Below are 23,182 nucleotides of genomic sequence, written 5' to 3' on the forward strand. Positions count from 1 at the left end.
CATTACCTTACATGCTTATCTTTTTTTATGAGAACACTTAAAAATCTACTCTTAGCAATTTTGAAGAATACAAGTACAACCCCTATGGAGAACAGTTTGAAGTCTCCTCAAAAAACTAAAAATAGAGCTACCATGTGGTCCAGCAATCCCATTGATGCATATATACCCTCCAAAAAAGAAATCAGTATATTGAAGAGATATATGCACTCCCATATTTGTTGCAGCACTGTTTACAATAGCGAAGTTATGGAGTCAACCTAAGTGTCCATCAACAGATGAATGAATAAAGAAAATGTGGTACTTATATACAATGGAGTACTATTCAGCCATAAAAAAGAATGAGACCCTGTCATTTGCAACAACATGGATGAAACTGGAGGTCCTTATGTTAAGTGAAATAAGCCAGGCACAAAAAGACAAATACTATGTGTTATCACTTATTTGTCGAATCTAAAAAGCAAACAATTGAACTCATGGAGATAGAGAGTAGAAGGAAGTATACCAGAGGCTGTGAAGGGTAGTGGGGGTTGGGAGAGGTGGGGGATGATTAATGGGTACAAAAAATAGAAAGATTTAATAAGACCTAGTATTTGATAGCACAACAGGGGGATTGCAGTCTAAAATTCAATTATACATTTAAAAATAACTGAAAGAGTATAATTGGATTGTTTATAACACAAGGAATAAATGCTTGAGGGGATGAATATCCAATTTTCCATTATGTACTTATTGTACATTGCATGCCTATACCAAAATATTTCATGTACCCCATAAATGTATATACCTGCTATGTACCCAAAAAAATTAAATTTAAAAACAATACATTGTTATCCACTGTAGTCACCATATTGCACACTAGATCTGTTGAATTCATTCCTCCTGTACAATGCAATTTTGTACCCTTTGACCAACATCTACCCAATCCTCCTGGTAACCCTCATTCTACTCTGTACTTGTATGTGTTCAGCCTTCTTAGACCTCCACATACAAGTGAGATTATGCAGTATTTGGCTTTCTGTGCCTGGATTATTTTACTCAGTATAATGTCCTCCCAGTTCATTCATGTTGTCAACAAATGATACTTTTTTTATTTTTTAAGGTTGTATACTATTCTACTGTGTATGTGTACCACATTTTCTTCATCCACTCATGTGTCGATGGATACTTAAGTTAATTCCACATCTTGGCTGTTGTGAATAATGCTACAATAAATATGGGAGTACAGATAACTCATTGACACACTGATTTGATATCTTTTTAATATATGCCCAGAAATAGCCTTGCTGGATCATATGGTAGTTCTATTTTTAGAGAATCATTTATACTGTCTTTTACAATGGCCGAAATAATTTACATTCTCAACAATTACAAGGTTTTCCTTTTCTCCACATCCTCTCCAACACTTGGTATCTTCTGCCTTTTCTGTAACAGCCATTCTAACGGATGTGAAATAGCATTTTATTGTAGTTTTAATATGCATTTCTCTGATAATCAGTGATAATTAGCATTTTTATATATCTGTTGGCCATTTGTATGTCTTCTTTTGAGAAATGTCTATTTAGATCCTTTGTTAATTTTTCATTAGGGTTACTTGTTTTCTTATTATTGAATTGTTTGAGTTCCTAAGATATTTTGGACATTAGCCTCTTATCAAATGTATAGTTTGCAGATAATTTCTCCCATTTTGTAGGTTATCACTTCACTCTGTTGACTTTCTTTTGCTGTGCAGAAGCTTTTTAGGTTGATGCTATTCCATTTGTGTTTTGTTGCTTTTCTTGCCTGTGCTTTAGAGTCATATCATAAAATATTATTGCCCAGACCAATGTCTTGGAGTTATTCCCCTGTTTTCTTCTAGGAGTTCTATAGCGCTAGGTCTTACATTTAAGTCTAACTTATTTTGAGTTTATATTTTTATATGGTATGAAATAAGGGCCTAATGTCAATCTTGTGGACATTCAGTTTTCTCAACACCATTTTTTGAAGAGACTGTTCTTTCCCCATGTGTGTTCCTGGCACCTTTGTTGAAAGTCAATTGACTATAATATGTAGATTTATTTATGGGCTCTTTATTCTGTGTAATTGGTCTATGTGTCTGCGTTTTTGTCAGTACCATGGTGTTTCAATTGCTATAGCTATGTAGTATAATTTGAAGTCAGGTAATGTGATATCTCCTGCCTTGCTTTTTTTGATCAAGATTATTTTGGCTTTTCAGAGTTTTTTGTGGTTCCATACAGATTTGAGAGTTGTTTTTCTATTTCTGTGGGAAAATGTCACAGGAATTTTGATAGAGATTGCATTCAATATGTACATCACTTTGGATAGTATGGACATTTCAAATATATTACTTTTTCCAATCCATGAACATGAGATATCTTTCCATTTATTTGTGGCTTCTTCAATTGCTTTCATCAATATTTTGTAGTTTTCAGTGTAAAGATCATTCACCTCTCTGTTTAAATTTACATCTAAGTATTTTATTTTTTGTTGCTGTTATAAATAGGATTGTTTTCTTGATTTCTTTTTTTGTATAGTTTGTTGTTGATGTGTAGAAATGCTACTGAATTTTGTATGTTCACATTGTATCCTGCAACTTTACTAAATTCATTTATGAATTCTAAATTTTTTGGCAGAGTTATTGGTGTTTTCTATATATATAAGATCATGTCAACTGCAAACAGAAACAATTTAACTTCTTCCTTTCCAATTTTCATGCCTTTTATTTCTTTCTTTTGCCTAATTGCTCTGGCTAGGACATCCAGTACTATATTGAATAGAAGTTCTGAGAGTGGGCACCCTTGCATGAAGTTTTCCACAACATCTCTTATCTTTTTATTAGCTATATATTAATACGGATGTTTCTTTTTCATCAGGAGTTTGAAAAATATGTCTTTTCTCTATATTGTTCTTAATCAGTCTTCCTAGAAGTATTTCAATTTCAAAAAGTAGCAACAACTGTGGGAGTTCAGTCAGGCTGGTGGGAAAAATTTTAAAGATAGTTATAAGAAATCGACACAAACCTTCATGGAAGGCTGGGGGTGTTGCATAGCTTCAGTAATAGATCTGAATGAAGGCAGCCTAATCCTTCCTTGAGTAAATAGCTTAAAGTAGGTGCAAAGGAACGTAAGGGAGTTTATCTAAATAACTTGTTTACTCATGTGGTCCTGAAGCCAACCTTTGATCATTCACAGGCAGGATGGCTCTCTCTCGGGGGAGGGTGACCAGGTTAATTACCCTCTATTTGTGTTGACTAAAAGCCCCTGTCATTTAATGTTTTTTCAATAAATGCTGGCAGGGCTAGCTAGTCAGGGCTCGTGGCTGCCAGAACTCTTTCTGTGCACGGCCCAGCCCCCTAGCGGCTCTTTCACTGAATAATTGGTGTCTGAGCACATTATTCATCCCTCGTGCAGCTGGGGTCTGCAGGACAGACCCCCACAAACAACAATTTGCAAAAGCAAACTTCCCTGTTTTTTTTTTTCCCAAGATGATAAATTAGAGGCTTTTAGTGTGCCTCGGCCACTTCGAAATAGCAAGAGAGTGCACAAAGGTCAACTCTGTGAGCTCTAAGTCAAGAAGGAAAACGGGAATCCACCAGAATCATGAAGGACATCCTAGATCCCAAGAAGGAGAATGTGGGCAAACAGTCAACATGACAGCAACCAGCTTAAAAAAGTGAGTGAAGTCCTAGCATGTGAGAGAGGCAGAGAGCCTCCCTCTGTAACTGACATTTTCACTGTGAATCTGAGCAACCCCAGCCAAGTTGTTGCATTTTGTTTCTCCCAAGGCCTGGAGTCAACATGGGGAGAGGCTTGGAGATGCTGTGAAGCAAAGACACTGGGAACAGCTGCAGACATTTTCCCAGACCAGGAAGTAAGAGCAAGATGCCATTTTCAATCTGGATGCATGCAAAGTCAGCTTTTTTTTTTTTCTTTTTGTGACCCAGCAGAATGCCTGCACAGGCATTTTAGTCTCAGGCCAAAGATTGGAACAACTGCTTTGGGGCTTGGTAGGGACCTTCACAGCCATATTGTGGAAAACACCTCAGCAGTATGTGCTGGAATTGTGCTTTCCCCCATCGCAGCCTCGGGGCAACAGAAAAGCTGCTACAGCTGTAATTTCTCCTGGGTGATGAAACTTGCAGCCAGGGCCAGCTTGGAGACCTACAACCAGTCTGCAGGTGTCATTGCTGGGTGCCCCAGCCTGTTCCCCTGAGAATGTGATACAGCAGGGCTTTCTCTCCTTCACCCCCAGGCAGAAATTCAGGCATTGGAGCACCTGTCTACCTGGACCAGCATACTGAGCTACCCCACCACTTATAAACATAGGTTGTGGTGCAGTGGGGCCCTCTCCAGTCTATGGCCAGGCAGATTTCCAGGTATGTGGAGTACCCACTTGACTGGACCAGCAGCCTGAGCTTCCCCAACCTTCCTGTGCTGAGATTATAGTGCAGTGGGGCCCTCTCATCTCCACACATAGGCAGACCTCCAAGCAATTAGAGCATCTGCTCCTATGGAGAACTTAAATTTACAAGAAAAAAAAACCCATCAAAAATCGGCCAAAGGACATGAACAGACACTTCTCAAAAGAAGACATGTATGTGGCCAACAAACATATGAAAAAAAGCTCAAATCACTGATCATTAGAGAAATGCAACTCAAAACCACAATGAGATACTATCTCACGCCAGTCTTAATGGTGATTATTAAAAACTCCAGAAACAACAGTTGCTGGTAAGGCTGTGGAGAAATAGGAATGCTTTTACACTGTTTGTGGGAATGTAAATTAGTTCATTCACTGTGGAAGACAGTGTGAAAATTCCTCAAAGATCTAGAACCAGAAATGCCATTTGACCCAGCAATCCCTTTACTGGGTATATGCCCAAAGGAATATAAATCATTCTATTATAAAGATACATGTACAGGGCTGGGTGCAGTGGCTCACACCTGTAATCCCAGCACTTTGGGAGGCCAAGGCGGGTGGATCACCTGAGGACAGGAGTTTGAGACCAGCCTAGCCAACATGGGGAAACTCCATCTCTACTAAAAATACAAAAACTAGCCAGGTATAGTGGTGCACACCTGTAATACCAGCTACTTTGGAGGCTGAGGCAGGAGAATCGCTGGAACCCAGGAGGCAGAGGTTAAAGTGAGCCAAGATCATACCATTGCACTCCATCCTGGGCAACAAGAGCAAAACTCCATCTCAAAAAATATATATACATACATATATATACACAGATATATACATATATACATATATTATATATGTAAATGTATATATATGTGTATATATATACACAGATATATACACATATATATACATATATATAACTACATATATATACACACACACATACATATACATGCACACATGTTTATTGCAGCACTATTTACGATAGAAAATACATGGAATCAACTCAAATGCCCATCAATGATATATTGGATAAAGAAAATGTGATATATATTCACCATGGAATACTATGCAGCCGTTAAAATAAATGAGATCATGTTCTTTGCAGGGACATGGATGAAGCTGGAAGCCACCATCCTCAGCAAACTAACACAGGAACAGAAAACCAAACACCACATGTTCTCAGTCGTAAGAGGGAGTTGAACAATGAGAGCAAACACATGGATACATGGAGGGGAACAACACACACCAGGGCCTCTCAGGGGGACAGGGGGTAGGAGACCATCAGGACAAACACGTGGATACATGGAGGGGAACAACACACACCAGGGCCTCTCAGGGGGACAGGGGTAGGAGACCATCAGGACAAATAGCTAATGCATGCAGGGCCTCATACCTAGGTGATGGGTTGATGGGTGCAGCAAACCACCATGGCACACGTTTACCTAGTATCAAACCTACACTTTCTGCACGTGTATCCCAGAACATAAAATAAAATTTAAAAAATATATACACTGATTCATGATCTCCTTCCTCTCCTTCTGAAACACTCCTTGAAATTTTTTAGCGTTTCCCCCTCTGTCTTCCATGTCTCCTAACTACATGTTTCTTATTTTCCATGTCTTTATTCCTGTGTTCATTTTGGATAGCCCCTTCTGACCTATATTACAGTTTACTAGTTCACTCTTCAACTGCTTCTAACATACTAATATTCTGTTAAAACCACTCATTTGGGTTTAAATTTCAATTATGTTATTCTCTATGGACATTCTATTTGTTTTCTTGTAATCTTCTTGGCCATTCTCCAGAGTTTCCTGTTCCATGATGATATTTTTAATTTTTTGTTTTACTTTAAACATACTAAGTATAGTTATTTTATTTTCTGTATCTGATACTTTCAATAACTGCAGTCTTTGCTAGTCTTTTTTCTGTGCTCTTGCTCATAGTTTTTTTTTGTTTGTTTTTCATGATTAGAAAAACAGAGAGAGAAGAAGGAGAGCAAAGGGAGGAGGAGGAGGAGAAAAGAAGAAAGCAGAGAAGAAGGGACAGAGAAAAAAAGGAAGTTGGTTCTAACGTTTCTCTAACAACTGGCTTCAGTGAAACACTCCCACCTTGTGGATTTTTAGGTTATTGAAATTAACCAGTCTTCTGGGTGCAGCACACCAACATGGCACATGTATACCTATGTAACAAACCTGCACTTTGTGCACATGTACCCTAAAACTTAAAGTATAATAAAAAATAAAATAAAAAGCTACACAAATTTAAAAAAAAAGAAATCAACCTAATTCCTAGATTACCACCTCTTGATTCAAATGCTTTAAATCTAGGCTTTTCATCTGAGTCTTTCTTTTTAGTTATTCTGTTTATCTTCAAAACACTCCTGCTTTGAATTATTCAAAATCTACCTCCCTCCCTCTGTTTGACTACCATCAATTTTTTTGCTCATTCCTAATGCATTAATCTATTAGCTGTGAATATCCAAAAACCCTCATTTCACTGAATCTTTGACAGACCCCTTTGCATCCTCTTGTTCTTCTAATTATTTCCTCAGAAACTTTATGTTCTCTTTTCTTTACAAGCATGTCATAGTTTATATATAATGTGTGTATTGTTTTTATATATACCTATATATAGCCTCTTTTTAAAAGCACTGTACACCATGCTTTGAAATATATTCTAAAATCAGGTAGCATGAAAATGGAAACATAACATACTAAAACCTATGGGATGCAACAAAAGCAGTTATAAGAGGGACATTTATAGCCCTACATCAAATAAATAAATGCCTACATCAAAAAAGAAAAAAAAGATCTCAAATAAGCAACCTAATATGCCTAAAGGAGCGAGAAAATTAGAGAACAATACAAGCCCAAAGACAGCAGAAGGAAACAAATAACAAAGATCAGAGCAGAAATAATATAATAGAAACTGAAAATTTCAATAAAAATAAGAATTGTTTTTTGAAAAGATAGACAAAATTAACAAATTCTTACGTAGACTAAGAAAAAAGAAAACAAACTCAGAAGTGAAAGAAGAGACATTACAACTGATACCACAGAAGTTAAAAAATCATAACATACTACTATAAACAATTATTCACCAGCAAATTAGATAACCTAGAAGAAATTGATAAACTCGTACCAAAACTGAATCATGAAGAATTCAAAATTTAGAACAAATCGTGAATAAGGAAATTAAATCACCAATGAAAGGTCTCTCATAAAAGAGAGACCCAGGGTTGAATGGCTTGCTGGCTGAATTCTCACAAACACTTAGATAAACTAACACCAAACTAACACCAATCCTTCTCAAACTCTTCCAAAAGAACGAAGAAGAGGAATACTTCCAAATCCATTTTTCAAAACCAGCATTACCCTGATACCAAACCCAGAGAAGGACACTATAATAAAAATAAATTTCAGACCAATACTCCTGATGAACTTAGATGGAAAAACCCTCAGCCAAATATTAGCAGATATTATTTTTAAAAAAACACAGCAAAAAAATTCACCATGCTTAAGTGGGATTCATCCCTGGGAAGCTTATTAGTCTTATTTGATTCGTGTAATCAGAAAATTTCTGTGTCTAGTGAAGAGAAATGAGAGCAACAGAGACTCATAGCACCTCAACAAATTTCCAGGCTTGAGCCAGTTAACAAATACGAGTCCTTCAAATACAAAAAAGACTGTGAAAGAAAATAGAACAGATCAATGAAACTAAGAATTCGTTCTTTGAAAAGATAAACAAAACTGACAAACCATTAGCTAGACTAGAAAAATGAGAGAATACTCAAAGCAATAAAATCAGAAATGAAGGAGGAAATATCGCAACTAATACCACAGAAATACAGAGGATCGTGAGGCCACTATAAACAATCACAAGCCAACAAATTGGATAACCTAGAAAAAGCAGATAAATTTCTAGAAAAATGCAACTTACCTAAAGAAAGTCAAGAAGAAAGATAAAATCTGAACAGAACAATACTGAGTATGGAGAGTATATCAATAATAAAACATCTCCTATCAAAGAACATCCCAGGACCAGAAAACTTCATTGCTGAATTCTAACATTTTAAAAAATAATAATACAATCCTTCTGAAATTCTTCCAAAAACTTGAAGGAGAAAGGGTATTTCCAAACTCATTTTAAAAGATCAGCATTATTGTTTTTTTTTTTAAAGTGATGTTCCCCTTCCTGTGTCCATGTGTTCTCATTGTTCAATTCCCACCTATGAGTGAGAACATGCGGTGTTTGGTTTTTTTGTCCTTGTGATAGTTTGCTGAGAATGATGGTTTCCAGCTTCATCCATGTCCCTACAAAGGACATGAACTCATCATTTTTATGGCTGCATAGTATTCCATGGTGTATATGTGCCACATTTTCTTAATGCAGTCTATCATTGTTGGACATTTGGGTTGGTTCCAAGTCTTTGCTATTGTGAGTAGTGCCACAGTAAACATACGTGTGCATGTGTCTTTATAGCAGCATGATTTATAGTCCTTTGGGTATATACCCAGTAATGGGATGGCTGGGTCAAATGGTATTTCTAGTTCTAGATCCCTGAGGAATCGCCACACTGTCTTCCACAATGGTTGAACTAGTTTACAGTCCCACCAACAGTGTAAAAGTGTTCCTATTTCTCCACATCCTCTCCAGCACCTGTTGTTTCCTGACTTTTTAATGATTGCCATTCTAACTGGTGTGAGATGGTATCTCATTGTGGTTTTGATTTGCATTTCTCTGATGGCCAGTGATGATGAGCATTTTTTCATGTGTCTGTTGGCTGCATAAATGTCTTCTTTTGAGAAGTGTCTGTTCATATCCTTTGGCCACTTTTTGATGGGGTTGTTTGTTTTTTTCTTGTAAACTTGTTTGGGTTTATTGTAGATTCCGGATATTAGCACTGGGGCCTGTTGTGGGGTGGGGGGAGGGGGGAGGGATAGCATTAGGAGATATACCTAATGTTAAATGATGAGTTAATGGGTGCAGCACACCAGCATGGCACATGTATACACATGTAACTAACCTGCACGTTGTGCACATGTACCCTAAAACTTAAAGTTTAATTAAAAAAAACAAAAACAAAAAAATAAAAATAAAAATAAAAAGGCAAACAAGGACACTATAAGAAATGTATGGGCCAACCAATATCCCTGATGAACACAGATACAAAAGTCCTCAAAAAAAAGTGCTAGCAAACAGAATTTAACCACACATTAGGAGAACATTTACCATGATAAAGTGGATTTATCCTCCAGATGGTTCAGCAAACACAAATCAACCACATTAACAGAATGAAGGATAAAAAAATAGCTATCTCTATATATGCAGAAAAAGCATTTGACTAAATTCAAAATCCTCTCATGACAAAACCTCTCAACAAATTCGGCGTAGAAGGCATGTACCTTAACACAAAACAGGACATATACAACAAGCTCACAGCTCACATCATACCCAACAACGAAAAAGTGAAATCTTTTCTGCTAAGATCAAGAATAAGACAAGGATATTTATTCTCACTACTTCTTTTCAACCTATTTCTGGAAGTCCTAGCCAGAGCAATTAAATCAAATAAAGAAATAAAAGATATTCAAATTGAAAAGGAAGAAGTAAAATTGTCTCTGTTTGATGACATATTATATATAGGAAACCCTAAAAACTCCACCAAAAAGCTATTAGACATGATCAATGAATTCAATAAAATTGCAGAATTCAAAATCAATGTACAAAACTCAGTAGTTTCTTTACACTGACAACAAACTATATGACAAAAAGAAAGAAATCAATCTCATTCATGGTAGCATCAAAAAAACCGTATTTTTTTTGTTTAGGAGCACATTTATGATTGTACTTAGGAGTACATTTAACCAAGGAGGTGAAAGATCTGTATTCTGAACACTATAAAACATTGATGAAAAAATTGTAGATGACACAAACACATGGAAAGATATTTTATGTTCATGGGTAGGAAGAATTAATATTCTTAAAATGTCCTTACTGCCCAAAGTGATTTATAGGTTTAATGCAATATTTATCAAAATTTCAATGTCATTCTTCACAGAAATAGAAAAAACAATTTGAAAATGTACGTGGAACCACAAAGGACCCTGAATAACTAAAGGACTCTTGAGCAATAAGAACAAAGCTGAAGGCCTCACAATCTGACTTCAAAACGTATTATAGGAAAAGAACAAAAGAAGGAAGAAGAGGGTAGAGGAGAAGTGCAGCAAGGGTGGAGGGAGGTGCCCGCGCTGGATCGGAGGAGCAGGAGGAGTATGGAGGGAAGACTCCTGGGTGGCATGGAGCTCTTGCACCTCTAGGCACTGCCTAGCCGCGTGTCAGCCAGGGCTGAACCCCCACAGGATAAGGAAGCCTGTGTGTGTACCAACAATCAAAGCTGCATCTGTGACACAACAGGACACTGCTATGGGCAGTCTCAGTGTTGTAACTACTACTATGAACATTGGTGGTTCTGGCTGGCGTGGACCATCACCATCATCCTGAGCTGCTGCTGTGTCTGCCACCACAGCCCAGCCAGCCCTCAAGTCCAGCAGTAGCAACATGAAATCAACCTGACTGCCTATCCAGAAGCCCGCAATTACTCAGTGCTACCATTTTGTTTCACCAAACTATTTATTACCTTCTTATGAGGAAGTGGTGAACTAACCTCCACCTGTTTCCCTCCCTGTCTGTCCATTGTGGATGAGCTCTGAGCCCTGTTTTCCTGTGAAGATTCTTTGAATTGTGGCCATTCTATTCACATGAACTCTCACATCTGGAGCACAGATGGCCCTCTCAAGGTAATTTATTGTATGCATTGACTGTTTACCAAACAAATGTCTCAATATGTACTCAGGTATATTCAGCAGCATTGTCGACTGCAGTCCCCTGTGCTTGCCAGAAGATACTGTATTCAAAGTAGAGGTTTTACAGTGATGAGTAATCACTGCAATTTTCCCATTGCTCCATGGACTCTCGGAGGCCGTTGTTCTGTTCCCTGTAAATAGAGATGTACTCTGAACCTTTCTGCTTCCCTCAGCTGTTCCTAGTCCTTGGTATCAGCCCCTGGAGATGTCCACAACCACTTAGGACAAAAGGCAAAAGTGGAATTTCAGACAAAACTTTGATAGGATCTTCAGTGATAAACTTGGACTAGCTGTGGCCCAGGTATCAGCACTCCCAAGAATTGCCAGGAGGAAGCTTTGGCAGACACCGCAGGTATGGCAAGGCCTATCTCCCTCTGCTGAATCCAACAGGGGCAAGCAAGCTGGCATGTGGCTTGAGGTGACCCGAATATGTCAGCACCCCTCAGATGTCTTTCTTTGCACTTTTTTAAAAAATCTCAGAATTTGCTGGCAACATGGCCAAATAGGAACAGCTCCAGTCTGCAGCTCCCAGTGAGATCAATGCAGAATGCAGGTGATTTCTGCATTTCCAACTGAGGTACCTGGTTCATCTCACTGGGACTGGTTGGAGAGTGGGTGCAGCCCACGGAGGGTGAGCCAAAGCAGAATGGGGCGTCGCCTCACCCGGGAAGTGCAAGGGGTTGGGGGAATTCCCTCCCCTAGCCAAGGGAAGCCCCGAGGGACTGTACCATGAGGAACCGTGCACTCAACCCAGAAACTATGCTTTTCTCACGGTCTTCACAATCCACAGACCAGGAGATTCCCTCCAGTGCCTCTGCCACCAAGGCCCTAGGTTTCAAGCACAAAACTAGGCAGTTGTTTGGGCAGACACCGAGCTAGCTGCAGGAGTTTTTTTTTTTTTCATGCCGCAGTGGCAACTGGAATGCCAACAAGACAGAACCATTCTCTCTCCTGGAAAGGGGGCTGAAGCCAGGGAGCCAAGTGGTCTGGCTTGGCGGGTCCCACCCCTACAGAGCCCAGAAGCTAAGATCCACTGGCTTGACATTCTTGCACAGCAGTCTAAGGTTGACCTAGGACACTCGAGCTTGGTGGGGGGAGGGGCTTCCACATTGCCAAGGCTTGAGTAGGCAGTTTTACCCCCATAGTGTAAACAAAGCCACCAGAAAGTCTGAACTGGGTGGAGCCCACCACAACTCAACAAGGCCACAGCAGCCAGACTGCCTCTCTAGATTTCTCCTCTCTGGGCAAGGCATCTCTGAAAAAAGGGCAGCAGCCCCAGTCAGAGACCTATAGATAAAACCCCCATCTCCCTGGAACAGAGCACCTAGGGGAAAGGGCGGCTGTGGGCACAGCTTCAGCAGACTTTGAGCATCCTTGAAAAGCCTGATGGCTCTGAAGAGAGCAGCATATCTCCCAGCACAGCATTCGAGCTCTGATAAGGGTCAGACTGCCTCCTCAAGTGGGTCCCTGACCCCCGTGTATCCTGACTGGGAGACACCTCCCAGTAGGTGCCAATGGGCACCTCATACAGGAGAGCTCTGGCTGGCATCTGGTGGGTGCTCCTCTGGAACAAAACTTCCAGAGGAAGAAACAGGCAGCAATCTTTGCTGTTCTCCAGCCTCCGCTGGTGATACCCAGGCAAACAGGGTCTAGAGTAGACCTAGGGCAAACCCCAACAGACCTGCAGCAGAGGGGCCTGACTGTTAGAAGGAAAACTAACAAACAAAAAGGAACAGCATCAACATCAACAAAAAGGACATCCACTCAGTGACCCCATCAGAAGGTCACCAACATCAGAAACCACAGGTAGATAAATCCACAAAGATGGAGAGAAACCAGAGCAAAAAGGTTGAAAATTCCAAAAACCAGAATGCCTCTTCTTCTCCAAAGGATCACAACTCCTCACCAGCAAGGGAACAAAAGAAAACTGGATGGAGAATGAGTTTGACAAATTGAGAGAAGTAGGTTTCAGAAGGTAGGTAATAACAAACTCCTCCAAGCTAAAGGAGCATGTCCTAACCCAATGTAAGGAAGCTAAGGACCTGGAAAAAAGGCTAGACCAATTGCTAACTAGAATAACCAGTTTAGAGAAGAACATAAATGACCTGATGGAGCTGAAAAACACGCCATGAGAACTTCATGCAGCATGCACAAGGATCGAGCACTGATTCAATCAAGCAGAAGAAAAGATATCAGAGATTGAACATCAACTTAATGAAATAAATAAAGAAGACAAGATTAGAGAAAAAAGAATGAAAAGAAATGAACAAAGCCTCCAAGAAATATGGGACTATGTGAAACGACCAAATCTACGTTTGATTGCTGTACCTGAAAGTGATGGGGAGAATGGAACCAAGTTAGAAAACACTCTTCAGGATATTATCCAGGAGAACTTCCCTAACCTAGCAAGGCAGGCCAATATTCAAATTCGGAAATACGGAGAATATCACAAAGACACTCCTCAAGAAAAGCAACCCCAAGACACACAGTCGTCAGATTGAGCAAGGTTGAAATGAAGGAAAAAATGTTAAGGGCAGCCAGAGAGAAAGGTCAGGTTACCCACAAAGGGAAGCCCATCAGACTAACAGCAGATCTACCAGCAGAAACTCTACAAGGCAGAAGAGAATGGGGGCCAATATTCAACATTCTTAAAGAAAAGAATTTTCCACCCAGGATTTCATATCCAGCCAAACTAAGCTTCATAAGTAAAGGAGAAATAAAATCCTTTACAGAAAAGCAAATGCTGACAGATTTTGTCACCACCAGGCCTGCCTTAAAGGAGCTCCTGAAGGAAGCACTAAACATGGAAAGGAACAACTGGTATCAGCCACTGCAAAAACATACCAAATTGTAAAGACCATTGACACTATGAAGAAACTGCATTAAGTAACAGCAAAATAACCAGCTAACATCGTAATGACAGGATCAAATTCACACATAACAATATCAGCCTTAAATGTAAATGGGCTAAAAGCTCCAATTAAAAAACACAGACTGGCAAATTGGCTAAAGAGTCAAGACCCATCAGTGTTCCGTATTCAGGAGACCCATCTCACGTGCAAAGACACAAATAGACTCAAAATAAAGGGATGGAGGAATACTTACCAAGCAAATGGAAGGCAAAAAAAAGCAGGGGTTGCAACCCCAGCTGACAGCTGGGAGGCTGCAGGGGCCCGGGCGGGCGGGCGACGGTGGCGCGGAGGCGCAGAGGAGGCGAGCCGCCGGAGCGGTGTCAGGCCTGGACGCTGCGCGGGCCCGGTGTTTCGCGGGACGGGGGTCTCCACCCAGCCCAGGGGACGACGCATTTTCCGGGGGTGGGGGGTGGGGGTGGGGAGGGGGCGGTCAGGCGGCGGGGTGGGGTGGTGGAAAGGCATGAGAGCTCTGCCCGGGCTGCCCGCTCCCACAGCCCAGGCGGCTGCCCGCAAACCCGCGCGTGCGCAGTAGGCGGCCCACCTGCTGGTACCTGGGCCGGCTCTGGGATCCCCGGGATGCCCAGGAAAGAATGGCAGTTCTCCGCTGTGTGGAGTCTCTCACCGGGCCTAGACCTAGAAGGCAGGAATCCCAGGCCGGTCAGCCCGGTGGAGGCGGCGGGGCGAAGACACGCCCCTCCGTAGCCAGCCAGGTGTTCCCCGCGAAAGAGAGAGAGGCCACCGCCCTCGCCCCGAACCACCCGACCCCGTCCCAACCCCGCGTCCTAAAGCTCCTCCAGCAGAAGCCGGTATTCTTCCTCGCTGAGGGGTGCTTCCAGCGAGGCGGCCTCTTCCGAGGCCTCCAGCTCCCCCGGGGCCTCCGTTTCTAGGAAAGGTTGCGCCTGCTGCAGAAACTCCGGGCTCGCCAGGAGCTCATCCAGCAGCAGGCCGCAGGGGAGTGCAGACGAGCGCCCCGGCTCCTGGAGCGCCTGGGAGGGCGCCGGGATGCCTTGCATCTGCCCCTGCCGCGCGGAGGCCTCCGGGGGCGCGGGCTGGGGAGGTGGAGCTGCCCCGGCTTGGGGTTCCCACGCCGCCCCGGCGACCTGGGGACCCCGGCCCCAGCCCCACCACGGGCTCCCCTGGGACGTGGGTGGCGCAAGCACACCTTGGCCCTGCGGCCCCGCTTGAGCGGGCCCAGGCTGTCCCACCGCGCAAGGGCCCGGCAGGCCGTCGCGCTGCGGGTCCCGGTCCTCCCGGCTTTTGCCCGGGTGCGGAGGCCACCGAGGAGCCTGAGGGTGGGAGAGCGCCCCTTCCGGAGGAGCCGGGGCGGCGTAGGCAAAATCCCCGCGCGCCGGGGCAGGTTGGGAGATCCCCTCCGCCGGCGCGGCCCGGCTGGGCTGCAGCACGGGGGCGGCCCTCGCCGCCTGGCTCACGAAAGCCCCCTGTGGGAGAGCCCCAGGCGCGCAGGGCACGTGGGGTGCGGGAAGCCCCGTTCCCCACGCGCCGGTGTGGGCGAAGGCGACCCACGAGGGAGCAGGGTGACACCCGCCGGGGGCCGCGTTGCACAGGCCGCCTGCCTGCGCGGGCGCCCTGCCACCCTGTCCCGGGTGCCTGGCCCTTCGATTCTGAAACCAGATCTGAATCCTGGACTCCGGGAGGCCCGTCTCTCTGGCCAGCTCTTCCCGGGCGGCGATGCCTGGAAAGCGATCCTTCTCAAAGGCTCGGAGGAGCAGGGCGGTCTGGGATCCGGTGACGGCGGTCCGCTTTCGCCGGCCTTCTGGCGGGCCGCGTCTCCCGGGCCAGGGCCGAGATTCCCGCCGGTGCTGCCTCAGCTGGCGCGACCTCTCATTCTGAAACCAAATCTGGACCCTGGGCTCCGGAATGCCGATGGCCTGGGCCAGCCGTTCTCTGGTGGCGATGCCCGGGTACGGGTTCCGCTCAAAGCAGGCTCGCAGGGCCTCGCTTTGGCTCGGGGTCCAAACGAGTCTCCGTCGCCGTCCTCGTCCCCGGGCTTCCGCGGGGAGGGTGCTGTCCGAAGGTGTCGGGAGGGCCATCGCGGTGAGCCCCGGCCGGAATGTCACGGACGGACGCGGGCAGAGAGAGGCCGGCGGGCTCCCGTGCACCTCAGCCGGCCTGTGCACTGCGGCAGGTGCAGCCAGGAGGCCTGCCCGGACAGCCAGCCAGCCAGCCAGCCAGCCGGCCGGCCAGCGGCCCTTATAAAGGCCCACAGGCAGGCAGGCTCCACCCCTTCATGAATGGCGGTGAGCCCCCCTGGGACAGCCCGCCCCACCCCGGAAGGGACCCAGGGCAAGTCGAGGCCTGCGGCCGGCGGGGTGGTGGTGGGGGGGGGGGGTTGGGGGGGGGGGCAGGGCGTGGTGGTGGTGGTGGTGGTGGTGGTGGTGGGGGTGGGGCCGGAGAGACGAAGAGGAAGGGGGAGAGGGGGAAGGGGTGAGGGGGGCGCGTTTCGGGGGCTGGCTCTCCGGACCTCTCCAGGGATCCCGCGGGAACGGGAAGCCGCTCTCTGGGCTCCCACGCGTCTGCAGCAGGGAGAAACCAGCCTGGGAGGGTGGAGGGGAGTGTGGAACTGAACCTCCGTGGGAGTCTTGAGTGTTCCAGGCCCTCTCTCCGTGAAGGAGGCAATGCCTGTGGGTGTCGCCGTTGCCGGGACAGTCTCACACACGCAGGCGTGTGGCTCTCGTTCATTTCCACGTAGAAGACCAGAGCGAGACCCCAGAGAGGAGATGCCTCCTCGGCGTGATGGCCTGACGATGGATTCCCGTGTGCGGCAACATGGGGAGTCTGCAGTGTGGTCGGTTTGGAAGCTGGCAAGGAGAGCGAAGGCACCATGCCGGGCTTCCACCCTTCCCTGCATGTTTCCGGGTGCCCGCAGAGCTCCGGGAGCAAACAGTCAGCATGGCCAGCCTTTCGGGGGCCGGAGAGACGTGGGCAACAGGCCGCCTTGCAGAGGGCAAAGCCACGCGGAAACCAAAATCACGCCTCCGTCGTCCTGCGTGTGGCTCCTCCGTGGTCGGGGCTGTCGGCCTCGCGCTGCGTTGCAGGGCTCAGCATGGGGATGTGCGGTCTGTGAACCGCGCGGGTGAAAACCCGACGGCAACCCGAGTCCCGGTCTTTTGTCCCTGAGGAAACCGCCCACTCCCTGGGCCACGGAACCGGGGCGAATGAGTGCCGCGCCGGACGCTGACCGTTTTCCCGGAGGGCGGGGGTCCCGCTACTCCCGGAGGCCGAAGACCGCTTTTCCTCCCTGCCTTCCTCCCTCTGTCCCCGGCTCCCTCCCGCCCGCCCCCAGTCCCTGCGTCGCTCTGTCTTTCCCTCCGTTCCTCCCTGCCTCCCTGCCTCCCTGCCTCCCTCCCTCCCTCCCTCCCTCCTAACGTCCCTCCGCCCATCCTTCCGCCCCTCTAGGTCTCCCGTTCCTCTCTCCATCTCTGCCCGCCTTCCCTCCCGCCTGGAACGCTCAGCGTCCCCGGTGTGCGCCGGGCCTGGGGTCTGCGTTCCGCCGCCAGGCGCTCCGTGCTGGCAGCTGGGAGGCTGCAGGGGCCCGGGCGGGCGGGCGACGGTGGCGCGGAGGCGCAGAGGAGGCGAGCCGCCGGAGCGGTGTCAGGCCTGGACGCTGCGCGGGCCCGGTGTTTCGCGGGACGGGGGTCTCCACCCAGCCCAGGGGACGACGCATTTTCCGGGGGTGGGGGGTGGGGGTGGGGAGGGGGCGGTCAGGCGGCGGGGTGGGGTGGTGGAAAGGCATGAGAGCTCTGCCCGGGCTGCCCGCTCCCACAGCCCAGGCGGCTGCCCGCAAACCCGCGCGTGCGCAGTAGGCGGCCCACCTGCTGGTACCTGGGCCGGCTCTGGGATCCCCGGGATGCCCAGGAAAGAATGGCAGTTCTCCGCTGTGTGGAGTCTCTCACCGGGCCTAGACCTAGAAGGCAGGAATCCCAGGCCGGTCAGCCCGGTGGAGGCGGCGGGGCGAAGACACGCCCCTCCGTAGCCAGCCAGGTGTTCCCCGCGAAAGAGAGAGAGGCCACCGCCCTCGCCCCGAACCACCCGACCCCGTCCCAACCCCGCGTCCTAAAGCTCCTCCAGCAGAAGCCGGTATTCTTCCTCGCTGAGGGGTGCTTCCAGCGAGGCGGCCTCTTCCGAGGCCTCCAGCTCCCCCGGGGCCTCCGTTTCTAGGAAAGGTTGCGCCTGCTGCAGAAACTCCGGGCTCGCCAGGAGCTCATCCAGCAGCAGGCCGCAGGGGAGTGCAGACGAGCGCCCCGGCTCCTGGAGCGCCTGGGAGGGCGCCGGGATGCCTTGCATCTGCCCCTGCCGCGCGGAGGCCTCCGGGGGCGCGGGCTGGGGAGGTGGAGCTGCCCCGGCTTGGGGTTCCCACGCCGCCCCGGCGACCTGGGGACCCCGGCCCCAGCCCCACCACGGGCTCCCCTGGGACGTGGGTGGCGCAAGCACACCTTGGCCCTGCGGCCCCGCTTGAGCGGGCCCAGGCTGTCCCACCGCGCAAGGGCCCGGCAGGCCGTCGCGCTGCGGGTCCCGGTCCTCCCGGCTTTTGCCCGGGTGCGGAGGCCACCGAGGAGCCTGAGGGTGGGAGAGCGCCCCTTCCGGAGGAGCCGGGGCGGCGTAGGCAAAATCCCCGCGCGCCGGGGCAGGTTGGGAGATCCCCTCCGCCGGCGCGGCCCGGCTGGGCTGCAGCACGGGGGCGGCCCTCGCCGCCTGGCTCACGAAAGCCCCCTGTGGGAGAGCCCCAGGCGCGCAGGGCACGTGGGGTGCGGGAAGCCCCGTTCCCCACGCGCCGGTGTGGGCGAAGGCGACCCACGAGGGAGCAGGGTGACACCCGCCGGGGGCCGCGTTGCACAGGCCGCCTGCCTGCGCGGGCGCCCTGCCACCCGCGTTGCACAGGCCGCCTGCCTGCGCGGGCGCCCTGCCACCCTGTCCCGGGTGCCTGGCCCTTCGATTCTGAAACCAGATCTGAATCCTGGACTCCGGGAGGCCCGTCTCTCTGGCCAGCTCTTCCCGGGCGGCGATGCCTGGAAAGCGATCCTTCTCAAAGGCTCGGAGGAGCAGGGCGGTCTGGGATCCGGTGACGGCGGTCCGCTTTCGCCGGCCTTCTGGCGGGCCGCGTCTCCCGGGCCAGGGCCGAGATTCCCGCCGGTGCTGCCTCAGCTGGCGCGACCTCTCATTCTGAAACCAAATCTGGACCCTGGGCTCCGGAATGCCGATGGCCTGGGCCAGCCGTTCTCTGGTGGCGATGCCCGGGTACGGGTTCCGCTCAAAGCAGGCTCGCAGGGCCTCGCTTTGGCTCGGGGTCCAAACGAGTCTCCGTCGCCGTCCTCGTCCCCGGGCTTCCGCGGGGAGGGTGCTGTCCGAAGGTGTCGGGAGGGCCATCGCGGTGAGCCCCGGCCGGAATGTCACGGACGGACGCGGGCAGAGAGAGGCCGGCGGGCTCCCGTGCACCTCAGCCGGCCTGTGCACTGCGGCAGGTGCAGCCAGGAGGCCTGCCCGGACAGCCAGCCAGCCAGCCAGCCAGCCGGCCGGCCAGCGGCCCTTATAAAGGCCCACAGGCAGGCAGGCTCCACCCCTTCATGAATGGCGGTGAGCCCCCCTGGGACAGCCCGCCCCACCCCGGAAGGGACCCAGGGCAAGTCGAGGCCTGCGGCCGGCGGGGTGGTGGTGGGGGGGGGGTTGGGGGGTGGGGCAGGGCGTGGTGGTGGTGGTGGTGGTGGTGGTGGTGGTGGGGGTGGGGCCGGAGAGACGAAGAGGAAGGGGGAGAGGGGGAAGGGGTGAGGGGGGCGCGTTTCGCGGGCTGGCTCTCCGGACCTCTCCAGGGATCCCGCGGGAACGGGAAGCCGCTCTCTGGGCTCCCACGCGTCTGCAGCAGGGAGAAACCAGCCTGGGAGGGTGGAGGGGAGTGTGGAACTGAACCTCCGTGGGAGTCTTGAGTGTTCCAGGCCCTCTCTCCGTGAAGGAGGCAATGCCTGTGGGTGTCGCCGTTGCCGGGACAGTCTCACACACGCAGGCGTGTGGCTCTCGTTCATTTCCACGTAGAAGACCAGAGCGAAACCCCAGAGAGGAGATGCCTCCCCGGCGTGATGGCCTGACGATGGATTCCCGTGTGCGGCAACATGGGGAGTCTGCAGTGTGGTCGGTTTGGAAGCTGGCAAGGAGAGCGAAGGCACCATGCCGGGCTTCCACCCTTCCCTGCATGTTTCCGGGTGCCCGCAGAGCTCCGGGAGCAAACAGTCAGCATGGCCAGCCTTTCGGGGGCCGGAGAGACGTGGGCAACAGGCCGCCTTGCAGAGGGCAAAGCCACGCGGAAACCAAAATCACGCCTCCGTCGTCCTGCGTGTGGCTCCTCCGTGGTCGGGGCTGTCGGCCTCGCGCTGCGTTGCAGGGCTCAGCCTGGGGATGTGCGGTCTGTGAACCGCGCGGGTGAAAACCCGACGGCAACCCGAGTCCCGGTCTTTTGTCCCTGAGGAAACCGCCCACTCCCTGGGCCACGGAACCGGGGCGAATGAGTGCCGCGCCGGACGCTGACCGTTTTCCCGGAGGGCGGGGGTCCCGCTACTCCCGGAGGCCGAAGACCGCTTTTCCTCCCTGCCTTCCTCCCTCTGTCCCCGGCTCCCTCCCGCCCGCCCCCAGTCCCTGCGTCGCTCTGTCTTTCCCTCCGTTCCTCCCTGCCTCCCTGCCTCCCTGCCTCCCTCCCTCCCTCCCTCCCTCCTAACGTCCCTCCGCCCATCCTTCCGCCCCTCTAGGTCTCCCGTTCCTCTCTCCATCTCTGCCCGCCTTCCCTCCCGCCTGGAACGCTCAGCGTCCCCGGTGTGCGCCGGGCCTGGGGTCTGCGTTCCGCCGCCAGGCGCTCCGTGCTGGCAGCTGGGAGGCTGCAGGGGCCCGGGCGGGCGGGCGACGGTGGCGCGGAGGCGCAGAGGAGGCGAGCCGCCGGAGCGGTGTCAGGCCTGGACGCTGCGCGGGCCCGGTGTTTCGCGGGACGGGGGTCTCCACCCAGCCCAGGGGACGACGCATTTTCCGGGGGTGGGGGGTGGGGGTGGGGAGGGGGCGGTCAGGCGGCGGGGTGGGGTGGTGGAAAGGCATGAGAGCTCTGCCCGGGCTGCCCGCTCCCACAGCCCAGGCGGCTGCCCGCAAACCCGCGCGTGCGCAGTAGGCGGCCCACCTGCTGGTACCTGGGCCGGCTCTGGGATCCCCGGGATGCCCAGGAAAGAATGGCAGTTCTCCGCTGTGTGGAGTCTCTCACCGGGCCTAGACCTAGAAGGCAGGAATCCCAGGCCGGTCAGCCCGGTGGAGGCGGCGGGGCGAAGACACGCCCCTCCGTAGCCAGCCAGGTGTTCCCCGCGAAAGAGAGAGAGGCCACCGCCCTCGCCCCGAACCACCCGACCCCGTCCCAACCCCGCGTCCTAAAGCTCCTCCAGCAGAAGCCGGTATTCTTCCTCGCTGAGGGGTGCTTCCAGCGAGGCGGCCTCTTCCGAGGCCTCCAGCTCCCCCGGGGCCTCCGTTTCTAGGAAAGGTTGCGCCTGCTGCAGAAACTCCGGGCTCGCCAGGAGCTCATCCAGCAGCAGGCCGCAGGGGAGTGCAGACGAGCGCCCCGGCTCCTGGAGCGCCTGGGAGGGCGCCGGGATGCCTTGCATCTGCCCCTGCCGCGCGGAGGCCTCCGGGGGCGCGGGCTGGGGAGGTGGAGCTGCCCCGGCTTGGGGTTCCCACGCCGCCCCGGCGACCTGGGGACCCCGGCCCCAGCCCCACCACGGGCTCCCCTGGGACGTGGGTGGCGCAAGCACACCTTGGCCCTGCGGCCCCGCTTGAGCGGGCCCAGGCTGTCCCACCGCGCAAGGGCCCGGCAGGCCGTCGCGCTGCGGGTCCCGGTCCTCCCGGCTTTTGCCCGGGTGCGGAGGCCACCGAGGAGCCTGAGGGTGGGAGAGCGCCCCTTCCGGAGGAGCCGGGGCGGCGTAGGCAAAATCCCCGCGCGCCGGGGCAGGTTGGGAGATCCCCTCCGCCGGCGCGGCCCGGCTGGGCTGCAGCACGGGGGCGGCCCTCGCCGCCTGGCTCACGAAAGCCCCCTGTGGGAGAGCCCCAGGCGCGCAGGGCACGTGGGGTGCGGGAAGCCCCGTTCCCCACGCGCCGGTGTGGGCGAAGGCGACCCACGAGGGAGCAGGGTGACACCCGCCGGGGGCCGCGTTGCACAGGCCGCCTGCCTGCGCGGGCGCCCTGCCACCCTGTCCCGGGTGCCTGGCCCTTCGATTCTGAAACCAGATCTGAATCCTGGACTCCGGGAGGCCCGTCTCTCTGGCCAGCTCTTCCCGGGCGGCGATGCCTGGAAAGCGATCCTTCTCAAAGGCTCGGAGGAGCAGGGCGGTCTGGGATCCGGTGACGGCGGTCCGCTTTCGCCGGCCTTCTGGCGGGCCGCGTCTCCCGGGCCAGGGCCGAGATTCCCGCCGGTGCTGCCTCAGCTGGCGCGACCTCTCATTCTGAAACCAAATCTGGACCCTGGGCTCCGGAATGCCGATGGCCTGGGCCAGCCGTTCTCTGGTGGCGATGCCCGGGTACGGGTTCCGCTCAAAGCAGGCTCGCAGGGCCTCGCTTTGGCTCGGGGTCCAAACGAGTCTCCGTCGCCGTCCTCGTCCCCGGGCTTCCGCGGGGAGGGTGCTGTCCGAAGGTGTCGGGAGGGCCATCGCGGTGAGCCCCGGCCGGAATGTCACGGACGGACGCGGGCAGAGAGAGGCCGGCGGGCTCCCGTGCACCTCAGCCGGCCTGTGCACTGCGGCAGGTGCAGCCAGGAGGCCTGCCCGGACAGCCAGCCAACCAGCCAGCCAGCCGGCCGGCCAGCGGCCCTTATAAAGGCCCACAGGCAGGCAGGCTCCACCCCTTCATGAATGGCGGTGAGCCCCCCTGGGACAGCCCGCCCCACCCCGGAAGGGACCCAGGGCAAGTCGAGGCCTGCGGCCGGCGGGGTGGTGGTGGGGGGGGGGGGTTGGGGGGTGGGGCAGG

At 51.6% G+C, this 23,182-nt stretch overlaps 3 protein-coding genes and 1 long non-coding RNA gene across 4 annotated transcripts; 1 reads left to right on the forward strand and 3 right to left on the reverse strand.

Moving 5' to 3' along the window:
* Window positions 1-3,514: 3,514 nt before the first annotated feature.
* Window positions 3,515-6,592, forward strand: LOC129532845 (uncharacterized). The gene is made up of 3 exons (XR_008678767.2): window positions 3,515-3,669; window positions 3,782-3,867; window positions 6,382-6,592. It is a non-coding gene; the product is annotated as an uncharacterized lncRNA (long non-coding RNA).
* An 8,049-nt stretch (window positions 6,593-14,641) lies between these two features.
* LOC129532826 (double homeobox protein 4-like protein 4) lies at window positions 14,642-16,300 on the reverse strand. Its single transcript, XM_055384057.2, has 2 exons — window positions 14,963-16,300; window positions 14,642-14,821 (listed from the first exon to the last, which is right to left on the reverse strand). The coding sequence occupies exon 1, from the start codon at window positions 16,237-16,239 to the stop codon at window positions 14,971-14,973; it is 1,269 nt and encodes a 422-aa protein (XP_055240032.2). The 5' UTR covers window positions 16,240-16,300; the 3' UTR covers window positions 14,642-14,821; window positions 14,963-14,970.
* A 1,933-nt stretch (window positions 16,301-18,233) lies between these two features.
* Window positions 18,234-19,634, reverse strand: LOC115932853 (double homeobox protein 4-like protein 4). The gene is made up of 2 exons (XM_063705691.1): window positions 19,097-19,634; window positions 18,234-19,054 (listed from the first exon to the last, which is right to left on the reverse strand). The coding sequence occupies exons 1-2, from the start codon at window positions 19,571-19,573 to the stop codon at window positions 18,263-18,265; spliced, it is 1,269 nt and encodes a 422-aa protein (XP_063561761.1). The 5' UTR covers window positions 19,574-19,634; the 3' UTR covers window positions 18,234-18,262.
* A 1,934-nt stretch (window positions 19,635-21,568) lies between these two features.
* Window positions 21,569-22,927, reverse strand: LOC129532809 (double homeobox protein 4-like protein 4). The gene has a single exon (XM_055384039.2). It carries the CDS (start codon window positions 22,864-22,866, stop codon window positions 21,598-21,600), a length of 1,269 nt encoding a protein of 422 aa, XP_055240014.1. The 5' UTR covers window positions 22,867-22,927; the 3' UTR covers window positions 21,569-21,597.
* Window positions 22,928-23,182: the final 255 nt, after the last annotated feature.

This window comes from Gorilla gorilla, chromosome 3, assembly GCF_029281585.2.
Source record: "Gorilla gorilla gorilla isolate KB3781 chromosome 3, NHGRI_mGorGor1-v2.1_pri, whole genome shotgun sequence".
In the NCBI taxonomy this organism is placed as follows: Eukaryota; Metazoa; Chordata; class Mammalia; order Primates; family Hominidae; genus Gorilla; species Gorilla gorilla.

Excerpts from the sequence above, each read along its gene's own strand:
- LOC129532826 (XM_055384057.2), bottom strand. The coding sequence starts at position 16,239 with ATGGCCCTCCCGACACCTTCGGACAGCACCCTCCCCGCGGAAGCCCGG.
- LOC115932853 (XM_063705691.1), bottom strand. The coding sequence starts at position 19,573 with ATGGCCCTCCCGACACCTTCGGACAGCACCCTCCCCGCGGAAGCCCGG. Across the intron at positions 19,055-19,096 it reads GTGGCAGGGCGCCCGCGCAG|GCAGGCGGCCTGTGCAACGC; the intron begins GCAGGCGGCCTG and ends GCGCCCGCGCAG.
- LOC129532809 (XM_055384039.2), bottom strand. The coding sequence starts at position 22,866 with ATGGCCCTCCCGACACCTTCGGACAGCACCCTCCCCGCGGAAGCCCGG.